Source organism: Carettochelys insculpta, chromosome 2 (assembly GCF_033958435.1).
Source record: "Carettochelys insculpta isolate YL-2023 chromosome 2, ASM3395843v1, whole genome shotgun sequence".
Classification (NCBI taxonomy): domain Eukaryota; kingdom Metazoa; phylum Chordata; order Testudines; family Carettochelyidae; genus Carettochelys; species Carettochelys insculpta.
This window is the reverse complement of record NC_134138.1, coordinates 261483458-261509813: the sequence shown is the minus strand read 5'-3', so window position 1 is coordinate 261509813 and position 26356 is coordinate 261483458. Positions and strand designations below refer to the sequence as shown.

The window sequence follows — 26356 nt, the reverse complement described above, 5'->3', positions numbered from 1 at the left end:
GAAATATTTATAAGCAATTGTACTGAGATGTAAATTTTGTAAATACAAAAGACCTTTATGTAAACTGCACAAAAATGAAACAAAAGGGTTTTTTTAAAACATGTGCATTATATAGTCAACCAATAAGGGCTTCCATTTAATAGTATTAAATCTCCTTTTTTACATCTATCTTGCATATATGCAAATACATTTTTCTTCAACATAAATTGATTTCTTATACAATACAATAATAACATCCTCAAGCATCTTTTTGTACCAAAATTTATTGGCACTTTGTGAAATATATTTTGGGTTTCTAAAGTTTAGGGCTTTTTGTGATCTTTGAGAGGAGGGGGACCACAGTGAGGTAAGTTATGACTGCCATGAGGCAACATATTTTGAGTAAATACATTTTTCCCTCTCAAAAAACTTGCCTCTAAATGAACCACGGTTCTCAACAAGACCATTAGAATCTACCAACTCCTTCTGGTGCCAATTCTTAACACTGCAAAAATGGCAATCTTTAATAAATCAGCACATAGTTTATTAAAATTGTTCTCTCTTTCGCTGGTGGATTTTTATTGATTATATCCTATAACTGAACATGTGAGGTATAGCAAGGAAAATTCTGCCATTTTCACTCAGGTCCCCACACCTTGAGATGTCTTTACATTTCCGACTAAGATAAGAATTCTTACATGAAGGTGCACAGGCTTTAAAACTATCCTCACTAAATCAGTCCCTTCATCACGTAACGATTTAATGTGCCTTTAGAAGGTATAGAAGCTCATTGAAGCCATTACGAAAATGAGGAGAAACACAGTTTTTATGAGTGTAATAAAAATACAATGATCTAGACCATAAACTAATCATCTAGCACTCTGCCTGTGCTACCCAAGTGTAACATTATAGAAGCCCACTCATTTAGAGAGGAATCCATACAGTTTGGCTACACTGTTCATTGGTTCAAAGATACGGCATTTCATTACAGAGAAGCTGACTGAATCTCTGAAGATTTCATTAAGCATAAATCCAAATGAAAGTTAATTTAAACAAACAATTTCAAAGTTACTCTGGGGTATTATATATCCTTTAGGTCATTATGTGAAAACATAGAAGTTAAATACACTAAATCAAACAGGCAATGAAATCTAGTACCATCACCATCATCACCACAGGCAACTGTAACTACCTCCAGAGCTTATGTGCAAAAGAGATATTTACTAAGACTCAATGACTGTGACTTTAAGATTACTGTATTCTCCCCACTTTTAAACAACACTTTGTTGGGCCATCAGACATTTAACTTGTAATTCTTATGGATAAAACAAGAGGGAAGGACTAAATCCAGTCCATAGACATAATGGACAACCTCATGCATAATCTGGGAGTGGAGACTTCAGAAGCTACCATTCCCACCACATAACTTCTGGCCATTGTTTCACAGACTTCCTTGCCTCTGAAGTGGTTACTGCCCAATGTCATTCTTCATCATTATCTAGATCAGGTTCTGCTATATTGTTGCTGCTTGCATTATAATTTTCTGCCAGGAAGAATAAACTTCTGTCAAGTCCTTCTCATCTTATTCCAGTTTTTTCCTTCTGCTCATGAAGATTTCTCAGTGTTTCCAAGGGTAGGTCTACACAGCAAAGTTATTTTGAAATAATAGACTTTATTTCGAAATAACTATCCTAGGCTGCGTCTACACGTGCACGCTACTTCGAAGTAGCGGCAGTAACTTCGAAATAGCGCCCGTCACGTCTACACGTGTTGGGCGCTATTTCGAAGTTGAAATCGACGTTAGGCAGCGAGACGTCGAAGTCGCTAACCCCATGAGCGGATGGGAATAGCGCCCTACTTCGACGTTCAACATCGAAGTAGGGAAGTGTAGACGATCTGCGTCCCGCAACATCGAAATAGCGGGGTCCTCCATGGCGGCCATCAGCTGGGGGGTTGAGAGATACTCTCTCTCCAGCCCTTGCGGGGCTCTGTGGTCACCGTGGGCAGCAGCCCTTAGCCCAGGGCTTCTGGCTGCTGCTGCTGCAGCTGGGGGTCCGTGCTGCATATACAGGGTCTGCAACTAGTTGTTGGCTCTGTGTATCTTGCACTGTTTAATGAAAGTGTGTCTGGGAGGGGCCCTTTAAGGGAGCGACTTGCTGTTGAGTCCGCCCCGTGACCCTGTCTGCAGCTGTGCCTGGCTCCCTTATTTCGATGTGTGCTACTTTGGCGTGTAGACGTTCCCTCGCTGTGCCTATTTCGATGTTGGGCTGAGCAACGTCGAAGTTGAACATCGACGTTGCCAGCCCTGGAGGACGTGTAGACGTTATTCATCGAAATAGCCTATTTCGATGTCGCAACATCGAAATAAGCTATTTCGAAGTTGGGTGCACGTGTAGACGTAGCCCTAGTGTCTGCACAACGCAACCACTGTTTCAAAATAATTTCAAAATAGCAGTTGGCTTATTTTGAAATTGGTAAACCTCATTCCACATTCCATTTCAAAATAGGGGCTGTTTAGACAGGAGATAGAGCCTATTTCAAAATAAGCCATAGTGTGTCCAATGGGTCTATTTTGAAATAGCTCTATGTGTGTAGACACTGTATTTTGAAATAGCTAAATGCGATTTTGAAATGCATCTGGTATGTAGCAGTGTAATTTTGAAATAAGCTATTCCGGAATAGAGCCGCTGAGTCAACTCCCTAGACTGTGTCCATGGGAGGATGGGTTCCATTTTACCAGAGGGTTGATAGGCTTCAGGTGTTATCTCCAACTGATTTAATATGACTTCTCTGACTTGGGAATACAATTTTGTCAGCTCATTGGATGTGGCCCTATATTCTGCTTGGGCCTCCCCTGAGATAAACAGGTGCTACCTGGGCTACCCATCATGATTCTGCCTATCTGGTGCCCAACCATCTTTTCAAAAAGACATAAAATGCCTCCAGATTGTTGTCTGACCCCCAGCTTTACCAACTCCAAGACTGGCCTACTGAAGTCACCTTCCCCAGGAGTTGCTCAACTCCCTGAGGTGCATTTTTGTCAGGCAGTGTACGAAATGCTCCTGCTGCAGCTGCTGGGTTGCCTGCTGCTTTTGCTGTCCTTGCAAAAACTGCAGGGAGCACCCTGTGTCTGATCCTGCTGTGCGGCCAACATGCAAGCTACACCCTCCATTCTGCAGCTTTTCCACTGGATTTCAAACTTCCTTCTGCCACCATCTGAAAAGGCACTTTCCACAGCATGCCCCACCCCTACTTGTGGCCAGATGTGTCATTATAGCAGCTGTGCCTCAATTTTCCCCTCCTGTCCTTTGGACTAGTCCAGTTGCAGGAATGATCTAAGAGTATTAAGTAAACCTTCAGTCTGGTTGATGTTCATCTTCCTCCTCCTCCTCCCTTGTTAGATCAATCCCCTGATCCAGGGGCTGGCATGCTCCTCCCATTATTCAGGAGTCCTGGCAGGCTACAGGTCATCAGGGTCCCATCTCAATAAGGCTTCCAGTTTGCTCTCAAGTAACATATCTAGTCCTTTTCCTGTCACAATCTTCCTTTCAAGCTGCTTCCTAGTGAAAGGGTAATTCTTACCTTGCTTTCTCTGGGTGTCTTCTAACAACTGGGCTCACCCAGCTTTCTATGGAGGCAAGCCCTCCCTGCCCTGCTGCTGCATTTTATTTCTGGTTAGTCCTGGCTCACCATCCAAGTGCACCAAGGTTGGTTAATTGGCCCATTGGGGACATCTCAACCCTTTTGCTACCTCTATAGGGCAAACAATCCATCACAGGTCTTTGTGCTTCTTTCAAGCTTGGAACATGGCACCCTGCTTATAGAAAATATATTTCAATGACACTCCAAAGGAGGTAGGAGCGCTGTGGAAGCTGAACTAATAACTGGATGACCAATGGCAATTTCCAGAGTTTTGCAAATTATAGAGCAAAGAGACTGCAAGCTCTTTGACGTAGGAACTGTCCTCTATGTGTTTATACAGTATCTTGCACAGTAGGGCCCTTGCCTCTAAATGCTACTGTAATACAAATAAAGTAATAAATAATAACACAAAAATGTGATATTCTTTGCTCATTTAGTTAGTGCAGTTTCAGTTTAATGATTTATTAGTGTACAATACTTCCAGCAGTCCAACAAAATGTGAATGGAACGCACTGCATAAACATAAAGAAATCTTAGATATATGAAATCTCACTACTGTACTCTGCTATGAAAGCTATTCTGAGAAATGAGGTTTTCTATGCACTAACTAGAAATTTCCCAAACTACATGCACATGGATTAACAAAGTTTAATTTAATAATCTTTAGAATAGTTCTGCTGGATGCTTCACTCTCACTCAATTCTCACAGGTGAGTAACACCATGGAATGGGGCATTCTGTCAATGACCTCAAGGTATGTGTGTTACTGAAGAGAAATTATCGCTCCGTTTTAGAAAGAGAAGTGGACGAACTGACATTTATATTCAAATTCAGAACATTAACACATGGTTTAAATCGTGATGGGAACTTTCTGAGTCACTATAGGGGCTCGTCTGCATACTTGACTCAATCTAGTTCTTGATCTTCCCCCCCAACCCTCCACTCTCTGATTTGCTCACCTTGATTATCTTTTTCTGATTTGTCCTCCTTGCTTACTATTTTTGGTTCTCTGTGCCTTAAATATTGACTCTGTTCTGGTCTGGCTATGGTCTGAAGAAGTGGGTCTGTCCCACGAAAGCTCACCTCATAAACTATTTTGCTAGTCTTTAAAGTGCTACTTGACTGCTTTTTGTTTTGTTAGTGTATAGACTAGCACGGCTTACTCTCTGTTACCATCTTTATTGTTCATTACAAATTAAGGGCTGAGTCCCACAACACTTAGATGAAAAGTATATTAATTTGATATCACCGGGGCTACTTGTGGATGAAACTCACCATATGCAGAAAGCCCATATTAGGGCTATATGTCAGTCCCATGTAAGTGGTGAATAGAAAAATACAATACACATACAGGCAAATTTCGGTCTGTATGAATTCCTTGTACAAGGGCTGCACAATTGGAATTGTGTGTGTAAAAAAAAGTCTGTATGACTGCAAAGACAGCCTTCAAAATATGTGTTCTGAAGATATCTGGCTCTGCATAGAGCTTGAAGCAATTATTCAAAGTGCTGGGAAACTTACATTGACAAAGCTACGTCTCTGAGGGGTATGAAAAATCTACAGCGTGAGACACATAAGTAGGCTGACCTAACCCCCACTGTAGGCATCACCAAATCAACAGAATTCTTCTGTCAACGTAGTTACCACTTCTTGGGAAGATGGGTTACCAACACCAATTGTCAATGTGTGCACTGCTACAGCAGTTCTGTGGCTGTACCATGGTAGCAGTTTTAGTGTAGACACACCATAAGAGAGGCAAAAACTGTTCCCATACATTTCAGTGTGGTGTTGAATCATGCCTAAGTACAACAATTTTAATGTCACAACTTTTACCAGTGAAGGCATTGCTGATTGAAACACATACACAAAAGAAAGACAATCATTTTACCAAGATCTGCAAAATATGGCATGACTGCGTTTCACTTTGGTATTGAATGCATGACATTTGGTCAGTGGGCAGAGACTGGAAGGCTACAACTGCTATTCCCACCCCCTCCAATCTGAGTCATAAATCAAGGACAAACATGCTAACCATGCACGGCTTTACTGAATGGCTGTGCAATTACCAATGATGTATTTATTTCACACAGCTTGACATGTTATTAAACCTCAAGGGATACAGTAATGTACCCATCTCTCCTTGCCTTCTTTCATTTATCAAATTAAATTTGCATATTCTACACATTAGATCACTGTGCCTCTTTTTGGCTGCTCCCCTTTTTTGAAGATAAGAACCAATTAGGGATGCAGCAAGTTCAGTTCCATGGAAGGAAAATAAACTCATGAATCAAAATGAGTTGAAAGCAATATGTTCTGTATGTTTCTATACACTTAACAAGAGAAAAATCTGTAGAGCTTCCAATTTGTTTTAAATCAATTTTAGAGCTCACAAAACATGCCACACTGAGAGCACCAGGAATGGAAATCCTATTTCTCCACAACTGAAGAAGGGGCAGCATGTGTCCCTACATAACCCTGCCAATATACTGCACTACCCCTTCAGTACTTGTCTTGACATTGCTTGTAGGGGTAGCACTTGCGATAATAGCTCATGTCCACTGGGAACTCCTCTTGGAGATCCCTAATTCACTTTTTGTAGAGGCATCCCTCAGGTGGCAATATATTTGTTTCTTTCAAATGTTTATGCACTTCAAAACCAAAGTCAGCCCATGCAAAGCAACACTGCCAAACAGAGACACAATTGCCTTTAAACGGAGGCCACATACAACGCAGGTCCTACGCATCAAGTTATCCGTGTGGTTTTGGAGGAGAGCAATATTTAATAAGTGATTTTATTGACTCCAATAAGATACAGTTGAATCTTGACACAGGAAAATACACTTAAAAGATAACAATATGGCCATTTCTGTGACCCCATGGTACTGATCAGCTCTGCCATACACCTGCCCTTTTGCATAACCTGTTTGGTTTATCCACCTGTTTTGTCTTTTCTTGTAGGGAAGCTCTGTTGAAAGAGGAATATGCAAACGAGGGGCCAGATACGTAAATCAGTGCTTCATTTGCATTTTTGATTTCCCTCATTTGCATGCCTCTTTCGAAAGAGGAATGCAAGTGTAGACACAGCTGTAGACTGTAAGGCTACGGCTACACTGCAGCCCTATTTTGAAATCAGATATTTCAAAACAGCTGTTTCAAAGTAGTGCTATGCACATGGAAATGCTATTTTAGAATAACTGGGTGATATTTTGAAATGAATTTTGTGTGTGCTTGTTTTATTTTGAAATAGCACCCAGCTATTTTGAAATAGCATTTCTGGTTCCATAGCGCTATTTGGAAATAGTGCCTTTGGAGCCATTATGACTTATTAAGAAATAGCACTATTCCATGTCTCAATAGCATGGAACAAGTATTCCTCTCATGCTGAGGGTTACAAAGTTCAGAATAACGCAGCTGCTATTTCAAGATTATTTCAAAATAGCTTGTGTCTCGTGCAGACAACAGCTCAGTTATTTCAAAGTAACAGCTGTTATCTCAAAACTGTATAGTGTAGCCCTAGCCTAAGTTACTTGCTCTCTCTGTTTGCACAGCACCTAGCTACAATAGAGTACTGACCTGGTAGCCTTTAGGTTTCCCAGAAAGCATGTATCAATGATTAGAGTGGTAGCTTAGGATTCAGGAGATCCAGGTTCAGTTTTTTGCTCTGACACAGAGAATACATAAGGCAAGTCACTTGACTTTCTGTACCTCAGTTGCCTGTCTGTAAAATGGGGATAAAAATATTTCCTAACCCTACACTAAAAATGCAGAAGTGTTCTGATACTTTAGTAAAGGAGTTATATAAGGGGGATGGAAGGATAGACAGATTTCACATATAAACATGTATAATTTGTGGTCTCATTTCCCAGGAAAACTGAAATTTTGCATGCTTGACATTTGGGACTTCACATGACAAAGGCTGTGTCTAGACGAGCTCCCAACTTCGAAGGGGGCATGGTAGTTAGGGTGTTGGGAGATTACTAATGAAGTGCTGCAGTGCATATGCTTTGAAGTGTAAAGGGACTTTGAAAGAGCGTGAGCACTATAAAGTATCTGCGGCTGACCCGCGGCTACACGCAAGCCAGCACTTCAAAGTTTCACACTTCACAATTGCCGCCGGGGAGATTTAGCCTAATGAAGTGCTGCATATGCACCGCAGCACTTCATTAGTAATCTCCCAACACCCTAATTACCATGCCCCCTTCGAAGTTGGGGGCTAGTCTAGACACAGCCAAAGTGAGCAGAGGTGATGTTATGTTTCACAGAGATCCTTATCTTCTACTTCTAATCCAAAAAATGGTGCGAGACACACATGGCAAATGAATGGAAAGGTTAAAGCAAAGCAAAATTTGAGGTCCTCAGAGTTCTAAATGGTTGAGGAAAGCTAGAAAAGTATTTTTAAATACCTTAAACAGTAAGGCTGTGTTTTCACTAGCATATTCTTTGAAAAGCAGGGGGCTCTTTTGAAAGCTCCTGTGGAGCTTCTACACACAAAAAGTATTATTTCAAAAGTAAATTGAAAGAATGTGGTGCCCCTTTAGAAATCGCTCTTCCTTTCTTGTTCCAGGAAGAGTGCCCCCTTTTGAAAGTTTATTTCAAAAGAAAACGTGTAGGTGCTCTGCAGGCCCTTTTGTTTCAAAGAGTAGTCCTCACGGGGACTGATTTTTCAATCCCTGGCCCGCTGTTTCGAAAGAGCGAGGGCTGTGTGGACACTCTGTTTCAAAAGAGCAGATCACTCTTTTGATCCGCTTTTGTATGTGTGTGTGTTTGTGTGTGTGCGCTGCTTTTGTGTGTGTGTGTGTGCGTGTATACACGCATGCTTTTAAAAGAAGTTCTTTTGGAAAAGATCTTCCAGAAACGCTTGTTTTGGAAGATCTCTGTAGTATAGAAAGGGGTAAGACTTTCTACAGCATCTAATACATACCCACTCTGAGACCAGGGATCCTAGCAGATGTACAATTTACAAAACTAGCACAATTAAGAATTTTTTCTCAGCGTATAAGGATAAGTGATCCTATACATCAGAGCATCTGACATCTTCTTACTGGCATAGTATAATCAAACATCTTAAATATTTCAGTATTCACAAGTAAATGTGAAGCTGAGGTAAGTCAAAGACTTCACTTTACCTTGAAATTATATATGCAGTATATACATGTAATAATAAAGTGCTGTGCTGCCAAAATTATTCACAACATCAAACTCCTGGTGGGATAACTTGGTACATATTGAAAATGTTCTCTCTCCTTTCCTTCAAAGCATATTTCAGGAGGAATTAAGTATTACTGTTGTTATACAGTGGGGCAAGGAGTGAAACCTCAATGAAGCCGGTGAGCATAACCAATGCCCTTCATTAAAGAAATACCAGACTCAGTCATCAGTATCCCTTCCTAATCAAAACAATGGGCAAGCCTCCCTCCCACCAAACCAGCTACCTGCTGGGATTAAACAGCTACCTGTGGCTATGTCTACACGTGCAAGCTACATCGAAATAGCTTATTTCGATGTAGCGACATCAAAATAGTCTATTTCGATGAATAACGTCTACACGTCCTCCAGGGCTGGCAATGTCGACGTTCAACTTCGACGTTGGGCAGCACCACATCGAAATAGGCGCTGAGAGGGAACGTCTACACGCCAAAGTAGCACACATCGAAATATGGGTGCCAGGAACAGCTCCAGACAGGGTCACAGGACGGACTCAACAGCAAGCCGCTCCCTTAAAGGGCCCCTCCCAGACACAGTTGCACTAAACAACACAAGATCCACAGAGCCAACAACTGGTTGCAGACCCTGTGCGTGCAGCATGGATCCCCAGCTGCCGCAGCAGCAGCCAGAAGCCCTGGGCTAAGAGCTGCTGCACACGGTGACCATAGAGCCCCACAGGGGCTGGAGAGAGAGCGTCTCTCAACCCCTCAGCTGATGGCCGCCATGGCAGAACCCGCTATTTCGATGTTGCGGGACGCGGATCGTCTTCATGTGCCCTACTTCGACGTTCAACTTCGAAGAAGGGCACTATTCCCATCCCCTCATGGGGTTAGTGACTTCGACGTCTTGCCGCCTAATGTCGATTTCAACTTCGAAATAGCGCCCAACACGTGTAGCCGTGACGGGTGCCATTTCGAAGTTGGCGCCGCTACTTCGAAGTAGCGTGCACGTGTAGACGCGGCCTGTGTAAAAAGGGGACTCCATTTTCAAGGAGAGAAATTCTGAATGGGTGTTGCTGTTGAATCAAAATGGAATAATGGGGGTGCCTGCAGACATGAAAAATGGTTCAAAAGGAACAAACAAGGCCTAACCCAAAAGCTGGAGGTTTCACAAATAGGATTAAAGCTGCATTGGAAAGTTTCCCAGAAAGATTTTGGGGTGGGGTGATTTGCAGATGATTACCCAAGTCTGGAATGGCAAGATAGATTGGTGAAGTGCTGAGCAGCCTGAATATCATTAAACAGAAAATGTTCCTTGAAGGAGAGCAGGAAAGTTGGGTTGACTTAGGAACTTGCTAACAAAGATGACTGGCAGCCAAGGCTTAAGCTACTGAGAGATGATCATCTTAAGTAGGAAATGATATGGTCAGAGAGCACAGTGGAATTTAGCCGCCTGGATGTGCAACTTGGCCAGTCAGAAGACTTGACAAGACCAGACATTTGCAACCATTTTTTCAATCCCATTTGTAACCCACAGCGAGTCAGAAGTGGGAGATCAAGTTGTCACAGCTCAAATGATGGAAAATCCCACTATCATTTAGGTAAGAATTCCTGGGAAGCATATTTATTTCAGTTCAACAGCCTGGCTCAAATGAATGGCTGGGAGCTTCTAGCAGCTGGTAATGGAAGTTGGGGCATAAGCATGGTAATCACCACAGTGAGACTTAGAAAAATTATATGAACAAAAGCAGGCACCTTGAAAAGTAAAACCACTTCAAAAACATCTCTAAAGCCTTTCTGGTTGCACTCAGAGAGCTTGGAATTGAAAGATGATTATTATATCCAGAAAAAGGGGGAAATCAGCATGTGAAGGGTACAGGGATGGTCTGGTTGTACCAAATACCTTGAAAACAATATTCTGAGGATATGTCATGATTTTAAACATATAGTACTGGTGGTCATTTTGGGGTTGAAAAATACCTTAGCTAAATTAAGACAAAATTTCTATTTGAAGACAGGCAGGAAAGATATAGAAAACTGATACAGCAGGAGGAGCCCTAGGCAATGGTATCTCATGGGGGCACCAATGGAGCATATTGTTGCTGCTGAGTTTGGACTGCTGCCTCAGACAGAGGCTGAGAATCATTATTTCACAAAATGGCCTGAAGCTTACCTACAAAGGCACAAAGAGGCCGTGCTAATAGCAAAGGTTCTAGTTTATGAATACTTCACCAGATTTGGGGTCCAGAATTCACTGGAGGATTCAATGGAGGATCTTTGAATTAGCAGATAGGAATAAGGGGATTTCAAAGTTGGCGGGGTCCTTTCGAAAAGGACTCTGTCTGGACGAGCCGTGCAGGAGCAAAAAGCAGCAATTTCCAAGTGCCATGGCCAGCAGCATGCTAATGAGGCACTGAATATGCAGTTCAGTGCCTCATTAGTATCCTTTGAAATGGCCATTAGCATGGCTATTTTGAAGTTGTCTCTAAGTGTAGACACAGCCATAGGGGAACACAGAGAAGGAGCAAAGAACTCCCTTTACCAGCCAGAGAAGCCACGGTAACATGATTCAGAGAAAGAAAACTATAAGCGCTTGGGCAAGTGCTGATTGAAAGAGGCTTAGAACTGTCTCCTGTTAGATTCCTACTGTGTTCAGGGCACCAGGACTTTGCACACTCTTTGGCTGTGTCTACACTTACATTCCTCTTTCAAAAGAGGCATGCAAATGAGGGAAACTGAAAATGCAAATAAGGTGCCAGATATGTAAATGTGCACCTCATTTGCATTTTGATTTCCTTCATTTGCATGCCTCTTTCGAAAGAGGAATGCAAGTGTAGACATAGCCTTTGTAAATAAACAGATTGTATAAAAAGATATCAAACTCCAACATCAATTTCTCCTCCTAAACAAAACAACTCACAAGGCCATGAAAATTGACCAGCAGCTTGGGTCACAAAGTGGCAACAATAAATCTATTAGGGAGAGGAAGCAAACTTAGCAACCAGCACACCCAGGTGTGATCAAATCCAGCTCTTCTATTAGTAGCAATGCTGACATCTCATATATAACGTTTGCTTTTTAAAAACCTCATTTAAATATAAGAAGGGACATATGTATGCACCATTCCATACCTTATGTCCATGAGCAAAACAGGGTATTGAGAACATTCAAATGGCCAGCTTGCCATCTAATGAGCCATTTGCATGTACAAGCACTTGAAAAAAGAACACACACATTCCTTTAAAAATCAGGCCCCTGATATATTTGCCCAAAAGAATAATGAAAAATTAGCTCTCTAGCCAAAATTACCTCTGGTGTCTTTTAACCTAGGCAGCAACAGAGACAGCTTCTTACTACAATGAAGAGGTGCTTCCTTCTTGGAAGTGGCTCCGCAACAAAGCCTTTGCCTTCATGCTGCTACCCTGGCTATTTCACACCCCACAGAATTGCCACACATGACTACAGGACTCAAGGGCATAAAATAAAGGACATACTGAGGCTATGTCTACACTTGCCCCTTTTTCGAAGGGGGCGTGGTAATAAGGGTGATGGGAGATTACTAATACAGTGCTGCGATGCATATGCAGCACTTCATTAGGCAAATTCTCCCCTGCAGCAACTTTGAAGTGTCAGACTTTGAAGTGCTGGCTTGCCATGCAGTGCAGTCACTTCAAAGTGCCCAGACTATTTCAAAGTGCTTTTACTTTGGGAAATAAAGACAATTCGAAGTAGCACAGGCACTTCAAAATGCCTGCAGCTACACTGCACGCTGGCACTTCACAGTCAGACACTTTGAAGTTGCCGTGGGGGAGAATTTGCCTGAATGACCTTTTAGATTGTACTGGCTTTACCAGTGTTTTTTTATGAAGCCCGTTGTAAAACTAGGCAAATTTCTAGATGAGTTGATGTACCCCCGGAAGACCTCAGTGTATCCCACAGGTACATGTACCCGTGGCTGAGAAACACTGCTCTAGAGTAGACTCTAAGGCAAGCCAGATCCTCAGAAAGTCATTTCAAGTGGGTTTCTAAATGTGGTGTTAAGAGCATAAATTAGTCACTCAGGTTTGAATATTCTGGCTCAGGTTTCTACAGGTAATATCTACATAACTTTTTGAACATAATTCATATATTTGCATCACTTGGTTAATTACATGTGAGATCTTTAAAAGGCATATAACAAGCTCAGGATCACTTCCTAACTGAATTACAAATTCTGTCAAAAATATAAATGGTTTTATACCTCTTACATTTCTAAAAGTGTAGGCATATGTTCAATTCATGACATAAATCCAGCTTCATACACGAACTTTCAGAGAATGAGTTAATGGAGAAGGATTTACCTGCCAGAAGTCAGCAACAGTAGCAGGAAGAGGGCCCTGAGTAGCAATATATGCAGGGTTCCTGGGATCATGGTCCATCTGGAGAGAGGAGAGAACAGACTAGATTTATTAAAAGGAAAAAAAAATCTCTAGATGGGTTAAGGAAAGAATTTCTGCCTACAGACAAGGGCCACTGAGAGGACTTCCATGTACCCATGTCTTTTGATGGTGAACAAAACATTTGATTGGTGTTTATTAGGTCAGAGGTGCTTCCTTTCCACAAAAAAGTGAGGTTACTAGATCAATATTCTATGTCCTAAATATGTAGTGAGAAATAACATAAGAGAAGTTGCTGATGAAAACATTTACTTGAGATCCATAGTCTTGGTTTCATAGCAACCCAGAAGTCATTTTAAAACATTTTTATTCACAGAGTGTTAGGAATGCCAGGGAGGTATATCTAAATAACTGCTCCATTTCCACCAAGCCACTCAAGAGCACATATAACAAGCAAAAATGGAGGAAAAAAATTCTATTTCTGGTTTTCTCTGGCTAGTTTATTTGTCTAAATGTATGTTTCTATCCACAGTAGAGGAAGGTCTGCTTAAAGACCTTAATTATAACATTTCATTCAAAGACGGACAGAACAAGAGGGAAAAAAGCTAAGAAACAAAGCCATCAAGAGTAAATAGGATTAGTGAGTTACAATGAATGTTTTCAAACTGATGGGTGTTTTTTCTTGGTCCTAAATCTCAGGCCCCATTCTCCTGGTAAAGACAATATCAGCTGAGGGATTTTTTAAAATACTCATTATAACCCTTAAGAGACTAAGACAAAATGTTACATGTAAAGAGAAAGGACCAAATTCTGCTCGGATGCTACTCCCATTGAAGTTAGTGAGAATAACTGGAAGTGAATGCCAAGTTATTAAGGACAGAACTGGACTCAAAGACTTCACTTCACAGTTTTCTGCATTGTAAACAAAGTTAAGATCTTAATAGGAATGAATGCAAGTTACAGTTTTGTTAACAGGAATCTACTGCATTTATTCACAGTCTATCAAAATTTACAGTGATAGTGGATGTCAGCATAAAAGAAAGCACCTCATAATTATGTGCAACAGAAAAGAAGGAACATAAAAGAACAGATGGAAGTAATTCTAATAGAATAACAATGCGATGAATGTTGCAAAAAGTAGAAAAAAACCTTTTATGCTTCTAATTTTCTGATGCATAATTAAAACTGGACCTAATACTAAAATTCACTGTGATAACACATGCAAGAAAAATTATATTGCTGAGTCCCTTTTGAATAAAAGCTTACTTTTAAAATATAATACAGTTAGAAGAAACCTTGACAAAAATAAGTGTTTCTAATTCCTTGTTTGTAGTATACTCGTCTGAGTGACTAATTCATCGAGATGCTTGCTTTTTCTGCTAACAATTATGCAGACCAACCTTTTGCCTTTTGCCAAAAGTAATTCTGGAGGTATTACACAGTTAATAAAACATTTATTATTGCAGGTATTTTGAGGCCAAGAAAAACAGAAACATAATTATCAGAAAAATTTGGCAATCATATAAAATGGTCACATTTTTCAAAAATAAAGTTTAAAATTAAGCATCTAAATAAGGGCGATTCAGCAAAACACATGATTAAGTCCCACTGAATTCAATGTGATCAAGTCGCATGGACTCAAATATTTTGCTGAACTGGGCCCAAATAGTTTTGTTTTCAAAAACAATCTAACCAGAAGGTCCCACTGACCTCACTGGAAACTGCATTGTGCTTAGCACTTTTAAAGCAGGTCACTTATTACATACCTAACTGCATATTTAAGAGCCTAACTGTAGACTACTCTCTAAAAATCTCAGCCAAAGCAAATAAGTCAATTATATTAAGGATCATAATTTGTTTGAGTTTTTTTTTTAATCCAATTACATGTGTGCTTGTGTGCATACACCAGAAAACAAAGACACAAGAAGTCAGTGATGACGTAAGTAGCACTGAAATGGAAGAAATACTTCTAAACACTCAGCTATCAGACAAATCAGAAATAGGCCACTCTGCATTTCAGCATTAATCAGCTGTTGTCACAAAGGTGCTGTTTGGAACGTGGCAAACATCATAATGAGCACAGAGAGATGAAACGTATAGTCGTCAATTTAACTAACTCAAATGACAATTACAAGTATTGCATTCTAAGCACATTCTGTTGAACAGAAAATAATTATAAGCAGGAACATTTTGTATGCTCAGAACAAATAGAAGATGGCAGAAAGCCCTATCATGCTACTAAATGATCTTTAATTGAACAAAAATAGAGGAAAGACCACACTAATTAAACATAATGCCAATTTTTGTTCATTTTCTTATATTTACAGCTTTAAAGTCTACATATTTTAGGAAGACTTCGATCAAAGTGGGGCCTTCCAAATTATATATGAAGTGATCTGGGATAACTGATGTATTAATGTATTTTTAAAAGACTGTCAAGGACACCCGATTGGCCTTCTTTTAAAAATAATTAGAAGTAATAAATAAAAGCAGTGTTTTTTTAAAACCAACTGAGCGAAGCACTGCAATTTATATCCTTACCTAGTCACTATCCTATCTCTTCCCCAAAATTAAATCAAGAAAAAAATTATCCAGAACAGAGAACTTCACTTTATGAGAACCAAACTCAGGGGGTCTGGTTTGCTCAAGTTCTGTCCTGAAACAACCTCTATAGAAATCATGTTACCTATGTAATTGTTCAATAGGATTAAAATTTCTTTCTGCTCACCCTCCCCACAGATAGCTCCAAGTTCACATGGTTTAAATCAGTGACAAATGGGTCATCCTTTTTTAGGAAAAAAAACTGATGCAATAATTAGAAATGTTCTACTATAATGGAATTTTAATTTTTCACTGTTGCACAGGAATGGTAGAAAAATGGTATGATAATGTACACACCTAATTTTCCTTGATTTCATTTGGGGAAGGAAAAAGAAAGGATCAAGGACCACTAGAAACCAAAGCATAATTAACTGCATCAATTCTCAATTTGGATGACTATCACTGTTAAAAGTTTAAATACACACACACACACACAAAACCACAAAGAAATTATCTATCCTATGCAGACTTACTGTCAGAAAAGGAGTTATGCAGAAATTCAAATCAAGTACCTCATAAACCTAAGATGGGATAATTCCATGTTTTGTGTCTTTTTAGGGTGTTTGACATATGATAGCTTAAACCAGAGAACAGCACAATGACATAATGTCACAGTTGGTAGTGCCCAACTTTACCTACAATAATTTCAGACTATACCACTATGTAATTATGTTTGCATATTCACATTGCTACAAAATTATAACTGCTGCTTTAATTCTGCTTTTTGTTTTTCTGACTACAACACTATCCAACTTGTCCATACTAAGACTTTGCACATTTCTTACTAATTTCTACTCACAGTAAAATTCTTTGTTTCCTTGGTTGTTCTAGACACAAATTAGGCTGATGTATGATTTCACTGATATTGCTGATGAAATACAGCACAATCAGTATATTCCAGTTGTAATCAGCCAATTCCATTGCATTTCAATTTAAGAAGGTTTTTGTAAGTACCTGTTTGAACTATTGTCCAAAAAGAGCAAACTAAAAAATAGGCTTAAGTATATAACTGCATGATTAACTATTATGAAATCTTATGCAGTTTATAAATGCATTACATATATGCTGGGTCTGATGTGATATCACTTATTCTATTTTTACATGGATTGAAATCCACTGACTCCAGTAGAGTTACTTGTAATTTCTGCTGATGTGAGGTGAGAAATAGCATATCCAGCTTGTATGCACAACTGGTACATCTACCATTTTCATAGTCTTTATTGTTATAGTGCTAGGGAAAACAGGTTAAGCACTGACTAGTGTCTTAAAATACACATACAATTAATTTAGAATGCAATTCTCAGCTCTGGTTTTTTTTTGCAATATTAATAGAATTTACTTCCATGTATCCTTTCATTACTGACAGGGACTAAAAATATTCTTGTGCTACTATTGAAATTTCTTCCTTGATAGGAAGACTAGCCAGCAAATTTAGCCATCACTTTCATCTCCACATTAAAATTAAAAACAAGGTAGGGTAGTAATTGGTCCCTATCTTTACACTTGAATTAAAATTGAAAACATTTTAAAAATCTTCTTTTAAAGACCATTATGGAATGAAAGAAGTAGATCTGGTTGTGAATGTGATTATGAATTACAGTGTCTATTCTACATGATAAAATTTGTATGCCGTGTTTGAACAAACTGCTATGTTAATGACATTCCTCAGTCTGGTGTCTTCAATAATAAGCAAGCTGAGTTTTTAATGTAGTTGATGGGGTTTTCTTCCTCTCAGACACCCTATGAGGAAAAACGGAATTCCCATTTACTTTCATGACCTCTGATTTAAAAGCAGAGATTGCACATTATTTACTACTGGATGATTTCCCTGAAATTTAATGAGGACTAAGTACAAATATGACAGATGTAATTATCACAGTTTTATTCTGCACAGTCAGGGTCTCCTTGTGCTGTAATTGCAAGCTTTTCATTCAACTGCCAGTAGCAGAGTTATCACCTTAGTACTTTATGTTATTTCAGAGAAGAGGAAAGCACACTTCCACCTCACTCTCATAAGAATCCCTTCTGCCCCCGTTTACACAAGAATAAAATTAAAGGGATAAGGAAGGAACATTTGATCAAATCACCCTGCTGAGTTTCCCCATATGCTTTCAACCATGTTGAGACCATGAACCTAACCCCAGTTTTCCTAAAATATGGGGAAGAATGGTCATCTTGAAGAGGTAGGTTATTTTTAAAAGAAGGGAACATGTTGGCAGCTGGGCAGCACATTGTCTAGGGTGGAGAATTTTTTTCAGCTTGTACTGCTGCACTCATTTAGACTTAAATCAAGGTTGAGTGAGCCGCAGCAGGAGAATAACCAATGACCCCAAAGCTGTATACTCACAGCTACAAGTACACCACCGGAAGCCTCCTTTTCTGAGTCTTGAATATAATTACATTTTTTTTTGCACTTCACCCTCATGAGATGGTTCACACATACAAAGAGAAAAATCCTCTTCTCATTCAGTTCAGACTGTTCTGATTGCGTGTTATTAATTCTCACCTTACAGTACACTACACTACTCATTTCCAGTACAAGCACTTCAAGGCACAAATGCACCAAAACGTTATTGTATTAACATGATAATTACTGAAGTTATTTAAACAGAATGGCAGAATTCTAAACAAGTATATGATTTAATTATTGCAAAAGCGAGTAAAGGAGGAATCACTGGTATTTCAAATCTGCTGTATCTCTCAAGAAAGAACTAACAAAATATATATCTAATAAAGCTAACAGAAAATATCTCAGGCAAAAGCAATAGCAATGGGCAGTACAGGTTGAGCCTCTCTAGTCCATCACTCTCTCATTCAGCAACATCCATGGTCCAGCCTTATTTTAGTTACCAGATGACCATGGGAATGGCTAAATTTTCCCGTGGTTCCACAAGGTTTGTTTACAGTCACCCCCTGGCTCTCAGTGTTCTGTGCTGTTATTTAGCTCTAATTCATCCCTAAATGTTTTATAAGAATCCAGTAAGCAACATAAGTACTGCTAATGTGGTAGACAATACTGAACTCCTGTCATTCGTCAAATTCTGTCACCCTGAACCAGTCAGATCCCAAGGTTGCTGGACTAGAGAGGTTCAACATTAGGAATGGTCTTCAAGGATCATCTCAAGTCGACTAAAGATCAAACTTTTTATGTGCTCTGACCTGAAGAGAGAGGAAAGATTGGCTGAACCTTTCCAACTTTTCTTTTCATTATCAGATGAACTGATACCAGATTAACAAATCTAACTAAAACAAAACACCCTCGGCTCTGCTTAAGTTTAAAGAGCTTCTGACAATTAGATTTCCACTGTGGACTGGTCACTGTTACCCAGCAACCTCCCACTGAATCACCTTTGGGAATTATAGACTCAGTCTTTTGGTTTGCAGGCAGTTAAAACTGAACACAATGAACTGTTAGGAAATAACTCTAATCTTGCAACAACGTTCTTCCTTCATCTAATACAGATGGTGCTTGTCCAATCTCCGCAGCCTTTCAATAAACCTGAGACAGATTGTTTCCTCCTGTGTAAACACCCACATGTTTCTCTTTGTAGTTTTCCCCTGACTGTGGGCTTGATCCTGAAAGATGCCAAAGCTCTTGGCAGCATTATCCACTAGGGCTGTCAAGCAATGAAAAACGCTAATTGTGATGTTACACAATAATGGAACACAATTCATTTAATTATTTTAGATATATTCAAATATATTGTTTTAAGATACAACACAGAACACTGAGTTCAGTGCTCACTTTATATTTATTTTATTATAAATATTTGCACTGCAGAAAACAACAAACTGCATTTTTCAGTTCCCCCATTACAAGTAGTGTAGCATAAGCTCTTTATTGTAGAAGTTGGAGTTACAAATGTAGTATTATGTTAAAAATAATGCATTAAAAAATAAAACAATGTCAAACTTTAGGGTGGGGTGGTGAACTACTGCTTGTAGGCTGCATCCTGCCCAGCTGAGTCTTTTGTCTAGCCTTCAAGCTCATACAGGGGAGGGGAGTTAGGGACTTACCCTGCTCTGCCTGCTGAGCGCTCCCCAGTCCGACTCAAAATTCCACCATTTTCTGGCACATGAGGGGCCACACTGTGCAGACACTTCATTGTACTGCTTCCAGGATCAGAACCCAGCCTCTGTGCACCAGTGTACCCAGTGCCCCCCCATTCTCCTCCAGTTCCACCCCTGAGAGCCACAAAACCACCCAGGAGCCACACCTGTATCAGGTAAGGTGCCTCGGCCTGTGATTTCCCAGCTGCAGTCACCATTGTGTCACTGCTGGCAGGGCCCCTAGGAGTGATTGGTTCTGCCTGTGGAGCCACTCCTTCCTGCGCCATACCCCATGAGTCTCCCATCCCCCCTCCACATTGGTAACATCCCCTGTAGAGCTCCCCCGATGCTACATCCCATAATGTCACCTTCTCCAAACTCAGTAATATCCTTGTACAGCCCCCCCACACCACACCCCATGACTCCTCCCACCCTGCCTTGGCCCATTAGACATTTTCCACACCTAGATGAAACCCTCAGCCGAAAAGTTTGCTCACCCCTGCTTTAGAGCCTACAAGTCCACTCAGTCTTACTTCCTCTTTAGCCACTTGCTAAGACAAACAAATTTGTTTGCATTTGCAGAAGATACTGATGCCTGCTTCTTGTTTACACTGTCACCTTAAAGTGAGAACAGGTGTTCATATGGCACTGTTGTAGCCAGCACCACAAGATATTTACGTGCAAGATGCTGTACGAATCCATATGCCCCTTCATGCTTCAACCACCATTCCAGAGGAATGCTTCTTTCCTGATGACACATTTTGCTCAATAATGGTCCAAGCCAGTGGGGATGAACACACATTCATTTTCATCATCATGAGTAAGAAGGCTGATTTTCTTTTCTGATGGTTCAAGTTCCATAGCAGAGAGCTGATCTTTTAAGACTTCTGAAAAAATGCTCCACAACTCCTCCCACTAAGATTTTGGAAAACATATCAGATTCTTAAACCTTGGTTTAACTGCTGTAATTATTGTTACAAATTTCACATCCATACCTTTTTTGTGTTTTGTCAAATCTGTTTAAAAATATGCTGGGTCATCATCAGCTATAAAATTAATTATAGGGAAGAATAAAGGTACAATAGAGCACGAAACATATAATTCTCCCCCTAGGAGCTCAGTCACAAATTTAATTGGTACATTTTAACGAGCGTCATCAGCACTGAAGTATGTCCTCTGGAATGGTGGATGAAGCATGAAGGGTCGTGAGATTATGTAGCATACCTGGCACATAAATACCTTGCAATTCCAACTACAAAAGTGTCATGCAAACAGCTGGTCTTTCAGCTGACACTGTAAATAAGAAGCAGCATTATGTCCCATAAATGTAAACAACTTTGTTTTTCTAAGCAACTGCCTGAACAAGAAGTAGGACTGAGTAGACTTGTAGGCTACAATGTTGTTCACTGATTTGTTTTTGAATGCAGTTATGTTTTTGAGTGCATTCTACATTTGTAAACTGCATTCTCATCATAAAGAGATTACACTACAGTACTTGTATAAATTGAAAAATACTACAGTAAACTCTTTCATATCCAGCAGCCCTGGGACTGGGAAGTTGCCAGATAGTCAATTATTCTGGATATTAGAGAGGTACGCCTAGCAATGCATAACTGAAAAAACCAAACCAAAACAAAACCAAAACAAGACTGGATATTAAGAAACAAACAAAAGTGTATGCAGAGCACTTTACTTACCAACAACAGTAGTATTGTACACTGCAAACTTATACTGTATTTGATGTATTTATTTGTATTTACTTTCACTCTACTGTATTTATGGGCAACATAACAAATTTCCTTCTGGTTAAAATGATAGTTCCTTGAGAGTTCCAGATGACAGAATGCTGGATATGAAAGAGTTTACTGCAGTTCATTCATCATTTTACACTGCAAATATTTGTAATCAACATAACAACAGAAAGACAGCACTGTACAGTTTGCATTTCATGCTGTAAATGAAATAAATTTATTTGAAAATACACAAAAACCTGCAAAATTTTAAATACATTTCAGTTGATGTTTTATTTTAACATGGCAATTAAAACTGCAATTAATCATGATTACTTTTTTAAAATTAAAAAAAAATCTAATTTTTGAGTTAATCACGTGAGTTACCTGTGATTAACTGACAGCCCTACTATCCACAAAAAGATACTATTTTTCTACCCGGACTCTGGATACTCCATTCTCACTTATGCTCATAAAAATCCTTTCTCTGGGGCCCCCACCTAACACATCACCTCAAACTTCTGTACATTTCCATTCAATACAGTATCAAGGAATGCACACCTAGTGTTTTGTATATGGCTCCATTTCCACGTATTCTGGGTGTTTTACAGGTATATCAGACAATGAAGGCCAGACTGCTAGACTCTTATTCACATGAGTATTTACTTACACTGCTACTCTTGTAAATAAGGGCTCACTAATATGAATAGAGGCTTCACACCCTAGCTCTTAGAAAACAGAGTATCATGTTTTCTGTTTACAGCTCCCACTCCTGTTTTCATAGCAAAACTTCTCAATCTGTAAAACTAAACTAAGGCTTGGTCTACATAAGCAACTTAAGCTGCTATAACTACACCACTCAGGGCTGTACAAAAGCTACACTCCTGAGTGATTATGTTACACTGACCTAACTCCCAGTATACAGAGTGCTAAGTCAACAGGAGAGCTTCTCTTGTCAACATAGCTGCCACCTTTCAAGGAGGTGGACTACATATGCTGATGGGAGAAGCCTTGCTATGTGTAGAAAGCATCTTCACTGAAGCACTATGGAACTACACTTGCATCACTTCAGTCTTTTAAGTGTTGACGTGCCCTAAGGCTTTGCAAGTCTTGATCAAACATAACTCATTCATTCTGCCTTGAAGAAAATTAAACAATGGAAGAAAGAAAAGTAAGAAGAAGCCTTGAAGCTGCTGAGGCAGAATATCAGGTCTGGCTGAGTTGTGAACACAGCACAATAGGAGAGGAGATGTGCAAAGGTGGCTTTTAGATACCTTTATTATCCCCTAATCTTTGAGCTGACCAGGAAATTGTCCAATACCAGACATATTTAGGGCAGCCTAAAGGTTGCTCTAGCTTATGCTCAGATGCCCTTAACTTCAAGGGGCCATCCCAGCAGCTGAGAATTGCTAGACTACTATGATGCTCTGGTCGTTCCCTTTTTCTCCAGCAGAGAAGCCACAAGCTTGTGGCTAGTATGCCACCAAAGATTCTCTGATGTAAGTGAAATCCTCATGTAGCCCGATTCACTGATTTTTATGGTTGCTAGAACACTAGAATAGGCGATCTGGTCACCAGAATAAATATTAGGCAAAAAACCCTGATACTTTACAAAACCTTAATGACTTTCAAGAAATTTGTACGGACTCTGTGGAAAGAGTTTAATTAAACTGTTTTATACTCAAGAAGATCAAACCTTTCCCACTCTACTCAAAATACCAGATGTGTAGCTCAGAGTACAATCTCAGCAAGAAGCTCTTTTAGGAATGGAATGTTGTCAACAAAAATTGGAAGGAAGCAACCTGTGACTTCAAATCTCTCTGAGGCATAGCCCACACAAAATGATTTCATTGGGCGAGTGACAGTAACGGGATGCACAGCCTGCTACAGTGTCACCTAGTTGTTCAGCTTAAATGCTTTGTCAAAGCTATTTCCTTCTGATGATTGCTCACTCTTCAAAAGAGATACAAATAAAAACCACCAGTTAGCAGCTTCAGTGGGGCAAGGACTAAATGGGCAATGAGAAAACACTCTTTCCTCATGCCAAAAGATGGTCCCACCTCTGTCATAATTAAGACACCATGACAGGGTAATGCAGCTGGCTGTACCATGTGTGTTCTTTAACTAAAAACAGAAATGATTTTGGTCTCTTAAATTATTGGTTTATTATCTTGCATGAACAAAATAAAAGATGCATATTCAGTTTGTGTGGGGAGGGGAGAAGTAGGAGGAAGCTTCTGAGATAGTTTGGAGGGATATGATAAAAACTGCATTGACCTCAATTATAGTTTGAGCTACAGGTAGTGGTAAGAGTCATTCTTTGCTTTTAGAACAGCAAGATCAGAGATAGAAATGGATAGCTGCAGAAGTAAATTGCTCAGCCCTAGGAACACAACACATGAAGGACAGAAAAAGGAAGGGTCACCTCTGAGTGGCTTTCACAAGAAGCAAAGCCAACCTCTCTGTGGCTACAGAAACCATTTGACTAATATGGTCGCTTTTAGGATAAGGAAAGCAAGAGAGAAAACATCGAGAGTGACAGAAAGGCAGGCAGGCCTCCTTATGCAACAGAAAAGTTTTGTTGAATTAAACGTACCATGCTGAGTTGTGCAAGTGTCCACTGAAACTTATAGGAAAATAACATGCAGATTTAAGACTTGTTATCTATTGATGTTATTACCCTGTGCCTATAGCCTCCAAAGGTATTTATGGAGTTTCACTCCCAAGTGACAGCATGAGTCATTAATGTTGCGGAACCAGAGCTAGATATATAACCAAGTTACTGTTACCACAGTGGTGATTTGCCTCAAGTTAACATATTACACTGACAGGACAGGATAAAAAATGGATTATTGGGATTACCTCGCATTGCATACTATACTTACAATTGGACTGGCATTGATGTAGTCTGAATTGCTGTGGCTATTCTCAGCTTTCAAGCATATCCTGGAATGATCATCTGCAAAGACAAAAGAAAATATAGCATTTCCACCCAACTTTTCTGCACGTAAAATAATTAAAGGCATTTCCAAAGCAGACAACGTAAAATATTGGGGGAGAGTTATTTTATCTGCTAAATCATCTTATTTTTGATACAGTTCCTGATTCACTGATAAAATGAAACTCTGTAAGAGAAGATTTTAGAGACTACCATTTTCTCATGGGAAAAATCTTGTAGTTGTGGAACAGTCTCGCCAGAGAAGATGGACAAGCTCTTTTGCTCATGAAATTCAGGAGTAGACTAGAAAAAAATACCCTAAGAAAATCTGTACAGAACAATCCTGCAATTACAGAGCGATGGACTAGATGACCCAATGAGCTTTCTCCATCTATTTTTGTTATGCAATATTGTTTTGAAACAGAAAGCCAGGAATTAATACATGCTATGCAGACCTTGCATTTACAATTGTTTCTAACAGGAACAGCAAAATACAATTTAGGGCTAGGTTGTGAGATAGGAAATTGCCCTGAATAAGGGACAGCAAATTGTAGGGCTGTTGCACCAATATGGGAGGGAACTTGTGACTCAGCATTCCTTCTCACTTCCCTTGGAAGAGAATAAACTGTGCCTGCTACAGACCAGTACAACACAAGGCCTGGTGGAGGAACTCTGCTCAGTGCAGTAGTGGTATGGAGCCAGGCCCATCAAAAGAATTTTTGGGCCCTAGTACATCATGTCACAGGGGCCCCATTCCCACTTTTCACTTCAAATCATATAGAAGTTATAGAAGTTTATTTGACAGCCCCCAAGCTCAGGGACCCAGTAAACCATTCCATTTTCTTCGCCTCCTGTCAGCTCTGCCTGTTCCCACTAGGGAAGCAGCAGCAGCTCTGAGAAGCTGTTTGCCACTCGAACTGCACCACTGATAACAAAGGTAGCCTATGCAAGACTGCAGAGAAGGGCTTTTTGTCCCCCTGCATCCGTGCACCATCACACTAATGAGGACATGGTTTCGCCCTTTGCACTTGTATAATTGTGTCCCAGTTTTATTAATTTTCTGCACTAGCATTTAAGGCACCACCCAACAGCACAATTCACACACACGGAAATAGGATGGGAAGACATTTGCTCTGCCTACTTTTACTTGTGAGGTGTGAAGTGGGTATTGAGTTTGTAAACAAGATGGAGTGACCAACTTGTGTTTTGTATCAGCTAGTTTGGACTTCCTATTTGTATAATCTTATAACATGCTATTTACAGTCATTTGATCTCATCAGCACAATCAACCCAGCAATAGGTTAATTTTAGAGAAGCACAAGCCATGTGGAGGAACTGAGTGACACATCAACATAAAACAGGAGAAACACTGTAAGACAGAGGGGAAAAAAGTGGCCAAGCAATTCAACTCAGGCTTCCCTGTGAAACCACAATACAAAAGCAAAGAAAAAAAAAAGATTTATGATCCAAAATGTAAGTTGCAGTAGATTTCTTAGGAGGCGAGATGCATACTTGGGGTATGTCTACACTGTAAGCCGAGGTGTAACTGCAGCTCAAGCACACAAACCTGTACAGTATGGTAAAAACACCAGAGTACATAACACTGCAGCCTTCAGGACAAAACAGGCCAGCACACTGGGCAGCCTGAGGACCTGCTCACAGTGCTGAACTCCATGCTGCCATAGCTACACAGAAATTTTTAGCCATACCAGTGCGAGTGAAACCGTGTTAGTCTGTTATCTACCAAAATAAAAAATCAGTCATGTAGTTCTTTGAAGACTAACAAAATAATTCATTAGGTGATGAGCTTTTGTGGGACGGACCCTCTTCTTCAGATCAACAGCCCTACCAGAACAGACTCAATGGACATTTCTTCACAGGCCACTTCCTTTGGAAG

At 39.9% G+C, this 26356-nt stretch overlaps 1 protein-coding gene across 2 annotated transcripts in view; it reads right to left on the bottom strand.

Annotated features, from left to right (window-relative positions):
- Nucleotides 1-26356, bottom strand: part of PTPRN2 (protein tyrosine phosphatase receptor type N2) — a 1102513-nt gene that overhangs the window by 37161 nt on the left and 1038996 nt on the right. For both annotated transcript variants that reach the window (XM_074985055.1, XM_074985056.1), the window contains 2 exons: nt 24407-24480; nt 13105-13182 (listed from right to left, as the gene is read on the bottom strand). In XM_074985055.1, the coding sequence (XP_074841156.1) occupies nt 13105-13182; nt 24407-24480 (152 nt within the window). The remainder of the gene's footprint in view (nt 1-13104; nt 13183-24406; nt 24481-26356) is intronic.